The sequence below is a fragment of the Mya arenaria genome, chromosome 12, assembly GCF_026914265.1.
Source record: "Mya arenaria isolate MELC-2E11 chromosome 12, ASM2691426v1".
In the NCBI taxonomy this organism is placed as follows: Eukaryota; Metazoa; Mollusca; class Bivalvia; order Myida; family Myidae; genus Mya; species Mya arenaria.
The window spans coordinates 50,928,506-50,938,591 of record NC_069133.1 but is presented as its reverse complement, the minus strand read 5'-3'; the positions used below and the strand labels follow the sequence as shown (position 1 = coordinate 50,938,591).

The following is a 10,086-nucleotide window of genomic DNA, read 5'->3' as shown; positions in this document are numbered from 1 at the left end:
CTGACATGTTTTAACTTCATAGCATTTCAAGAAGGACAGTTCAACTTATCAGGTATAATTAAATTACGATCATATATAATTATGTTTTTGAACCACTACATTTCTGTTTCAACTTATCTACGCTTAAGGAAACCTTATTCAAGTTTACATTTAAAATGTACTAGTTTAATATGTAACACGTTGAAGAAGGTAAACGTTTAAACAAAGTTTGAATACGAAAAGTAGAGAATAGATGATTCAGGTGACAATGGAGAGACACATTATATCATAAATATGCATAATAGTCTTCCATCTTGGATTATAGGCTGGCGCTTTCTAAAGAACAAAACCTCGTTTTAAACTCCTAAAGTCACTGGCATTCAACATCTCATTAATATCAGTTTGTGTTACAGCTCATTGTTGATGAAGAGGTCTTAAAATGATAAAGTTTAAAAAAAATAATTGTCTTGTTTTAAAGTTAAGCTTTTTCAAAGCAGAGTTAAGTAAAAACTCCTTTCAACATGTGTTTGAGTAATAAAACATTGAGCTGTTTTTACGTAGGGATGTTTACTAGAAATTTGTTATAACTCCGTTCTACAATATGAATGTGTTTCTTGCATTATTTTTGTTCCAGGCAGTCTAATCGCCAATAAACAATAGTAAACAATAGTTACTTATTTCGACTGATTACACAAGTGCACATACCTGTCCTAAAATAAACGTAATTATCATTAAGCCACAATAAAATGTTAATGGGAAAATGTCATACATGTCATACATTTTCCTTCTGTAAAATTACTATTCTTGATAAACTATTGTGGTAATTGCAATTGCTTTTTGGACCAAAATCTAATGAAATATCCTTTGTAAATTTTGCTAGGCTCTCAAGCCACCCACACAACTATTACAGGTAAATGTAATGAACCTTTAAAAGACATGGACTTAAATTTCTTTTTAGCGTGGATATTCCGTTAAGGTCTTTATCTGTGTTAAAAGTACTTTACATATTTATTGCAAATACATGCATGCTGTATTAAAACATTAACATAATAATTCTCTTAGAAAATTAACCGATTTAAAAGTATTCAGCGTATTTGCACGAAAAGATAGCAATTACTTATACCGAAATCCTTGTCATAAAACGATGCTATCAAATTTGTGATCTATTTTAGAATTCGTTTCCAGTTTGATCCTTACACAAACTCTGTCTGATAAGTTGACGCTTGATATGATTAGAATGTCATCATAAGGATCAAGGGTATCCATCGCAATGTTATTCGAATATGCTTTTATTTTTGTGAATATCCTCATTTCGTAATGAAATTTGAATGTTTTTATATCTTAATTTTTAAATTGTTTGAAGTACGTTGAAAAAGATCCAATGACAAGAGTTACAAATGCAACTTTTCTGGTCTTCAATTCATGTTGACACTCGGAACAAGTGAAACACACATCAACTTTCATGAATATATATATATGTATAACAAGTTATACAGGAGGTTCAACATGAGAGAGCAATTTCATACGATTCCGTTTTTCTTAATTTGTGAATTCTAAATGTGAATCACTACACGCCTTCTATTAACACCAACACCGTACATAACACTTACTACAGCCATCATGATTGGAAACATGCAACCCCGCATTGTTCGCTCGTATTCAATTTCAATGATGTCGAGATTTTATCCTCTAGCAACTAGATAGATAAATAAGAAGGGCGGGCAAAGTTTGCAAACAATTGGTGAATACTTTTAATCAGCCCATTAGAACACATCAAAATAAACCAAAACACGAGATTCAAACATAATTGGTATGGTTAAAACATGATGGAAAGAGAAATAATATACGAAATATTCATCCGCACAATGGATGGCCTTTTGTCTTGTGCGTTTTTTTTATTCTGGTTGGTGTCTGTTCGGTATTGTTCATTGTTTTATTAAATATGTATTTGTTAATCTACAAACTGATGGCCTGCACAGTAAAGTTCGATAGTGTGTTAACATGACTATTCAATGACTCGTTTGTGTGTACAGCTCTTTTAACCCCCATATAACTTGCTTAGCCGGTATGCTAGAATTTCATTCTAGATTTCTTCAACAAGCGATAAGATTATATAAATTTTCTTTATTATGTGGCGACATGTAATGACAAGCAAAACATTCTTCATCGCTATTGTTACACACAATAAGATTAGACCCTAACAAAGTTAACATAAAATATCACAATGATTTCAACAGACAAGGACATAAAATGCACTCATGATATAAACAAGTTGAATGAAATTGAATCCGTCGATTTTATTTTTATTTTTTGCACGAGGTCCAAATTGGGTGAATTTTGTTTGAATTTATATTCACGAAGTCATCTATAATGCTAGGAAATCAGCGTTAAATTTAACTTTTAGCAACCTTTTAAATTCATGACCTGGGCGTTACTCGAAGAAGTGCAACATTTCAATCATTGCAAAATTACAATAAAAGTTTGCAATGCATTGCTTTCGTGCAAGAAATAGTTCATGCAATAAATGTTAGAGATGAATATATGCAGACAAAACATTGAGCATTATCATGAAAAATGTAATACGATAATATAAGAACTATCTTTAGAATGTAATGGATGACTACTACCATTATAAGCGACAGAATTGAGAAAGTTAATCACATTTCTTTAATTCCCACAAACAGCATCTGAATACATTAAAGTTAAGGTAAAGTGAATTTGATATACATTTTTTAAAAATATTAAAATTACATGAAAGTAATTTGTTAATACAATATTTGTTCATATTACAAAATTACACATAAACGCCCACTAATTGAAAATAAAAAGTTGTCTCTGACAACTATCATTTGACCATTAAATGTTTTGGTTAAGTTAAGTTAAAAGTGTGATCTTTTGCACAACGATGGCGCAGAAGACACCGACGCGGACAACGACACCAAGAATATCACAATCCCTCGAAAAACAGACGAGCTACATCAGACTTTTCAAAATGTCATTGTATGGCATAAAAACGTAACACATTGAAATAAACCAAACAAAGCAGGTGATACAATGTGCAGTAATTGACACGGAATGGTACATTTTGGAATACTATTTCATTTTGTCATTCGAATGCTTAAACGTTTACAGATGTGTACATATGTGTTTGCCATTCTGGTGACATACATTTTAAAGTGAAACTGTGGCACAACTCCTGTAACGGCACATATTTATCTGTCTTACATGATCGATTTAACAGGGTACAAGAACCATACCAAAGAGAAAACTTAGAGTTTCAATATTTCTTAGCGTCCGGGAGTAACTGAACACAAACAAGTATTTGTACATGCATGCTGTGTCTTACACGTTATTATAACGCCGTTGTTTTAACGTCCTTTAAATCCGTCATGTCAGATAAACTGACACACTTTTTGGTACTGTGAATTTTTTTCGAGAGCGGTTTTGGCGATCCAGTATAGTTCATCTTCCCTACGTTTGCAATCACATTTCGTAGACTATCTTTCAGAGATGTCTTAATTTGTCCATTGTCTTTAGGCGGACAACTGTACGACTTTGTTAATTTCATTTTTGTGCTGCAATTGTCACAAGGTTGGTTGCAAGCTTCATCCTTCAGTTCATATTTTGTTTTATTGTCAGGTTGTGTTAATGCCATTTCACAGTAACTATTTCGATTGGGTTTTCTAGCCTCACCATTATTTTGTTCTTCGCTATAAGGCAGGAGTCTGTGAGACTCAGACATTTCAACTTCCGTGTCTGCCTTCTCGTCTAAAGTATCCGTATTTTCATTGGTTTCATGGACATCCACAAACAACTTTGTTGACTCTAAATACTCGTGACTACAGGTAGGTGAAGCTAAATGATGGTCTCCCAAGTTATCCTCTGATGTACTGCATGCCAAATTTGATCTAAAACAACATTGCAACTTATTGAATCAAAGTGTAAACCTTTTTACGTATCTGTCATATGAATACTATAAAACGAACTGAACTATTTTAGCTTGATCATTAAACATTATAATGTTCTGGCCATGAATTTATTATTTCAAAATGTCCAAATAAACGCATATATGCGAAATTGTGGGTCACTTTATTGCTTTATATACATGTAATTTAATTTCAGAATTTCAGTGTTAAGTGTTAAATCTGTTTTATATTAATATTATGTTTTTACTATGATAGTTTTAAAATGTATTTGTTAAAAAAGTATAAACATGTTCTAGAATTTATTATTTGTGTTAGAATAAACAAGATGTTTAAAAAAATATGACAATTCCAAAGAAATTTTGAAGGATATTTTGGAGTTTTCACTTTATTTGTCCGATATTTTTTTCAGAACTAGGGTTTCATCGAAAATTTACGGTTTATAGAATGGCGAAAACCGGGCGGGCGGGCGGGCGTTAACAAGTTTTCATTTTATGTAATAAAATCAAGAGTTTTTATCCAATGGTAATCAAACTTCATACAATGTTAGAGCATAATGAGAGGAAGTGCAGTGTACAATAACCATGACTCTATTCTTGCTTATGACTGAGTTATTGCCCCTTGTTACGTTTTTTTGTCCGGAGTATAACTTGAAAAGTACCAGATGGAATTCATTGGAACTTGATACAATGGTAAAGCACAGTGAGAGGAAGTGCAGTGTACAATAACCATAACTCTATTCTTGCTTATTACTGAGTAATTGCCCCTTGTTACTTTTTGTCCGGAGTATAACTTGAAAAGTACTGGATGGAATTCATTGGAACTTCCAACAATGGTAAAGCACAGTGAGAGGAAGTGCAGTGTACAATAACCATAACTCTATTCTTGCTTATTACTGAGTTAGTGTCCCTTGTTACTTTTTTTGTCCGGAGTATAACTTGAAAAGTACTGGATGGAATTCATTGGAACTTCATACAATGGTAAAGCACAGTGAGAGGAAGTGCAGTGTTTAAGAACCATAACTCTACCAAAACTAATTACTGAGTTATTGCCCTTTTTGTTGTTTTTTGCTGTCAATTTATTTTCCTGACATTAACTTTCAAACTTATAGATGTAATTTATTAAAACTTCAAACAATGGTAAAGCACAATGAGAGAAAGTGAAGTGCACAAGAACCTTAACTCTATTTCAGCTTATTATAGAGTTACTGCCCTTTGTTACTTTTTTCTTGTCCGGAGCATAACTTAAAAACTATTGAATGGGATTTAATAAAACTTCATACAGTGATAGATCATAATGAGAGGGAGTGCAGTGTACAGGAACCACAATTCTATTTCAGCTTATTACATAGTTAGTGCCCTTTGTTACTCTCCTTGTCCGGAGCATAACTTGAAAACTATTGGATGGAATTTAATAAAACTTCATACAGTGATAGATCATAATGAGAGGAAGTATAATGTACAGGAATTGCAATTCTATTTCAGCTAATTACAGAGTTACTGCCTTAGGAGAAACAATTCCACGGCCATAAAAATTCATTAATTTTGTCAAATGAAACTTGCTCAGAATATTTGTCTACTTGTTGTCTTTAACATTTGTGAATATGGGTCACCTCAGATCAAAAACTAGATCTAATCTTAGGAAATATTTTCCCAATGTCATAAAAAAAAATTCATGAACTTTTACAATTTATTTTTCTCCAGGATATCTTAGTCACATTAAAGTATAATAAAAAAAATAGCAAAAATTACAGTTTTGTCCTGCAGGATATTGTTTTGTTTTTTTCAATTTTCATGACATTGTGTTACTTTACATACAAACACACGCGCACACATGCTTTCACACTGGCACACACACCATTGACCTGTCAGCACCACAGTGAAACTACAGACTACCACTCTGGCATGGACTATATATATGTCTCAGATATGCCTCACAAAACAAATGTCTTGGAAACCTTCTTGAATGACCACAAAGCTGTCCGGATTGCCTACTAAGTGTTTACCATTATCATTTAAGGTTAACCATTTCATATAATCATGACTACACAATACTTACCAAACCTATCAATATCAGTCAACAACTAAATTGCTATTTTATAAACACACATCTCAATCATGAATTTCATATCTACCCATATTTTACAAAAAAATATTTTTTATTAACTTTAAAAGTATCTTAGATGATAAAGTGTGTTGTCTAGGGTCAAAAACTAGGTCGTTGGGACAGATTTTATAGGAAAAGCTGATGTTTTTATAAAATGTTCATTATTTCTTCACACAAATGGAATAGTTTCTGTTGATCAGGTTAATATTTGTATGAACGATATCTCCGATAAGTATAGATATGGGTCTTTTTGGTTAAAAATACTAGCTCAAATATTAGGTTTGCAAAATTGCATCATCAAATAAAAAATCCGGCTTTAATGCGGCGTTGCCGCATTGGCGTCTTGTTCGTAACTTAAAAATGTATGAATGTTTCATCATTGCTAGAAAATAGTGTTTGCATCATTTCAGATGGATTATATTTTGTTGACATTAAAAAATATCAAGGTACCTTATGAACGTTAGAACAAGTTAGAACCCTAGTCAAGGTATTTACATGTTCACAATAACTATTTGATATCACTTTTGTTAAACTGATGGTAAAACATGTACATGTAACTGTTGTAGTTTAATTTTCGTAGTTTGTTTCTCTATTTTTTGTCTGTTGTGATCGTAACATTGTTTAATAAGAATACATTTTTCGTACTTACTCATTTGTAGATTCATTAAAATAATCCTCGCTGACTTCTACAGAAAGGTCAATGTAGGATCTAGTCTCCTCTAAGAGTTTTTCAAGTTCTTGTCTGAGTTGTGAAAAAGTAGGACGGCTGTGGGGGTTAGGATGCCAACAGGACAGCATGATTTGATACCTGCCGTAAAAATACAGTTTTACTATCTATAAAAATATTGTTTTGTGATTTATATCACAGCGGCTGTGTAAGCTGCCAACAGGCAGTGAGATTTTTGGTGCAAACGGGACAGCCTTATATGATATGTTTCGTACAAATAATTCGTATTGTAGTTTATAACATAGTTTGTTAGACACAGGTGTGTCACCCAGCTCAAGCATTCTTTTAACCTCACTAAATAAAACAATGAGATAACATTCTTATCATCTGCCCAAGTGGACAATTGTAATTGGGTGTAAATTATGTATCATATAGTATGTACTTTAATGATTATAATAAATTTACAATACACGATGGGTAACAACTTCAGATATACCACTTGTATTATAATGGACTCTATCTTACACTTTTGTGCTACAATTCTCTGGTTTCTCCATACGGTATCCGTCGTTCAGTAGGCCATACAGGTCTTTGAGAGGTATACTGGGGTAGGGAGAACCACCCAGCGTCACAATCTCCCAGAGTACTATGCCGAAAGACCATCTGTTGGGTAACACAAGTTATGGTTATGATTGCGATAGTAAACGAAATTGTTTTTTGTGTACTTTTTAACAACATTGACATGGTACGTCCGTAGTCTTATTGGTTGTGAAACATTACCAGCTGTAGCATTACATCATTTCATTTAACTAAATTATCAGAGCATGAACAATTAAAAAAAATCTTGGAATTCTTTAAAAAAAAACTCTCTTAAAGCTGCACTCTCAAAGATATACCAGTTTTACAATTTTTTTTATTTTTTGTCTTGGAAAGAGCAAATGATATAGGATTGCTTACAAAATATCAGATCGTAGATATTCATATTTCCGTTCGAAAATAATGTTTTATTGCTTAAACCGTTACTTACGGTTTAAGAAAAATGCACAAAACATCAATTTTTGAACTTAAAGCTGCACTCTCACAGATTTACCATTTTTACAACTTTTTTATTATTTTTATTTTGGAAAGGGCAAATTTTTGCGTAAAAATCTGCAAACCAATGATTTAAAATTGCTGACAAAAACTCAGATCATAGATTGTCATATTTCTGTTCGCAAATTAATGTTTTATGGCTTAAACCGTTACTAACGGTTAAAGAAAAATACATAAAAAATCATTTTCTGAACTTTTTGAGTGTATAAATCCGATATCTATTTTTGTCAGCAGTCTTATATAAATAGTTCCCATGGATTTTCGCACAAATTGGCTCACTCCAAGACAAAAAATAAAAAAAGTTGTCGAAACGTTCATCCCGTACGAGTGCAGGTTTAAATATAAAAAAATGCCATCTCATTTTTGGTCAGAAGTCTTATATAACTGTTTGCAAAAATTGGCTCGTTCCAAGACAAAAAATAAAAAAGTTGCCAAAATCTGTAAGAGTGCACCTTAAACACTACAACAAAACACTAGTATTTTTTTCTATGAAACATACGTTCAATTCTAACTGGTAATAGTTGTATTTGTTATAAATAAACTCCCACGTTAACGTTATTAAAACGGGACAGCGTTAAACAAAAGGCTATTAGCGACGTTTGAGGAAAACTTTCAAATAAACGTACATATCAAACAATTAGTAATTAATCTTAGACTTTAACACTTCACCAGTTTACTGGTGTAAGTCAAAAGATTAGTTATAAAATAAAGAAACCATTAACCTGGTCTTAAGTACCACACTTTTGATTTATTAAGCAATCTTATAATTAACCACTGTTTTACACTTGTGGCTAAATTGTGACATAACATTAATGTACCTATTTATTTTTTATTACCCTGGGTCATGCATTTTATATTTTACGACATTATCCTTTCTGGGGAGAAAAGAATGTGTTTCAGATGTAAAAAATACCTACACATCACTTTTTATAGTGAAGCGTTGACTGAACAAGGATTCAATGGCCATCCATTTATAAGGCAACTTTCTGGCAGAAGTTGGCTGGTAGACATTTGTTTCGTAAACATCTCGTGTAAGCCCAAAGTCAGATATTTTGATATGTCTCTGATCAAGTAGTAAAATGTTTCTGGCTGCCAAATCTCTGTGAACGAACTTTCGTTCCTCTAAAAACTCCTGAAATGAAAACAAAGATAACTGCCGTGCCAAGGACATGTAACCCTGACCCGTCAACAAACAATAAGCTGTGCGTCTTACTCGTCCAACGTTTGTATACAATGAGCATGAAAAACGGCCATATTGAAAACGCTGTTTTGATTTGGATCGCAAAGAATAACCTTGAATATAAGTAAAATGAAGACTACGTATAGCATAAATGATTGTTTTGTGTTCTAATAAGATATATGTAAATATGAAGGCATTACAAATTAAATATGAATATTGGTTTGAGGTATATGGTTCTATTTTGTATCTCTTCCGAAATCTAACTTAAGATAAATAGTTCGCAGATAGTCCTTCGGAAAAGGTATTTCCTCCACATTGGATATTGTTTCCTTTATTTTCATCTGAACATTATCTCTCGTAGTATAACGGTTATCTATTTAATTGTTCGGTAATTGGGACGCTTCTAAATCAAAACAGAACTTGCTTGTACATACGATTCTTAATTGACATGCCCTTGACAGTATGATAAAAGCCAGAAATCTCATTACTGAATTTATAAAGTTTCCATCTAGTATCAGGTTCTGTAACTATCCGTTCATGCACCAATCCTTTATTTCACATCTATTAATTCCGTAGAAAACATTGAAACTTACCATTCCCATAGTGATTTGCCGAGCATATGACAGCAGTTGAGCTTCGGACACATCCGACATTTCATCTGCGTCTGCTGAAAACAAAAGGCTTTCTAGAGATTATCTAAAATCGTCTTGAAAACCGTTTTATACGTAATAATTATTTTGTCTATCCTTTAATGTTCGATATTATCGGATGTATCAACATGGATATTTAAGATGAATTAGGAAATATAAAAATAATTGTCTGTTAAACAAAGATTGTCATGCAATGATAAAAATACATACAAAAAGCTCAAATGCACGAGCGTTATTACAAGCTAATTGCATTATAGATTGTACCTGAATTATTACTTGATGAACTGTTACATTTTTCTTTTTCACCAAAGAGTTGATCTGGTAAGTAGCACTTCTGGGCTTTTGACATCATACCATACGGCGAAGATACAGTGTACATTAGCTAAGATAATGAAAAAATATTAATTTCCTTAATTACACCTAAAGATACATTCTAATTGAGCAATCGGAGGCAACAAGATTCCATCAAAAGTATACAGGTATTAGCCA

General features: G+C 32.4%; 1 protein-coding gene across 4 annotated transcripts in view; it reads right to left on the bottom strand.

Annotated features, from left to right (window-relative positions):
• Positions 1–1,780: 1,780 nt before the first annotated feature.
• The window catches only part of LOC128210222 (ephrin type-A receptor 5-like), a 104,894-nt gene continuing 96,588 nt past the window's right edge, over positions 1,781–10,086 (bottom strand). For 3 of the 4 annotated variants that reach the window (XM_052914423.1, XM_052914424.1, XM_052914426.1), the window contains exons 17-22: positions 9,862–9,979; positions 9,541–9,614; positions 8,685–8,899; positions 7,201–7,338; positions 6,658–6,816; positions 1,782–3,887 (exon numbers count right to left, since the gene is read on the bottom strand). In XM_052914423.1, the coding sequence (XP_052770383.1) occupies positions 3,332–3,887; positions 6,658–6,816; positions 7,201–7,338; positions 8,685–8,899; positions 9,541–9,614; positions 9,862–9,979 (1,260 nt within the window). In that variant the 3' untranslated portion in view covers positions 1,782–3,331. Of the gene's footprint in view, positions 3,888–6,657; positions 6,817–7,200; positions 7,339–8,684; positions 8,900–9,540; positions 9,615–9,861; positions 9,980–10,086 lie in introns of all 4 variants that reach the window. The other variant, XM_052914425.1, reaches the window with a different exon arrangement.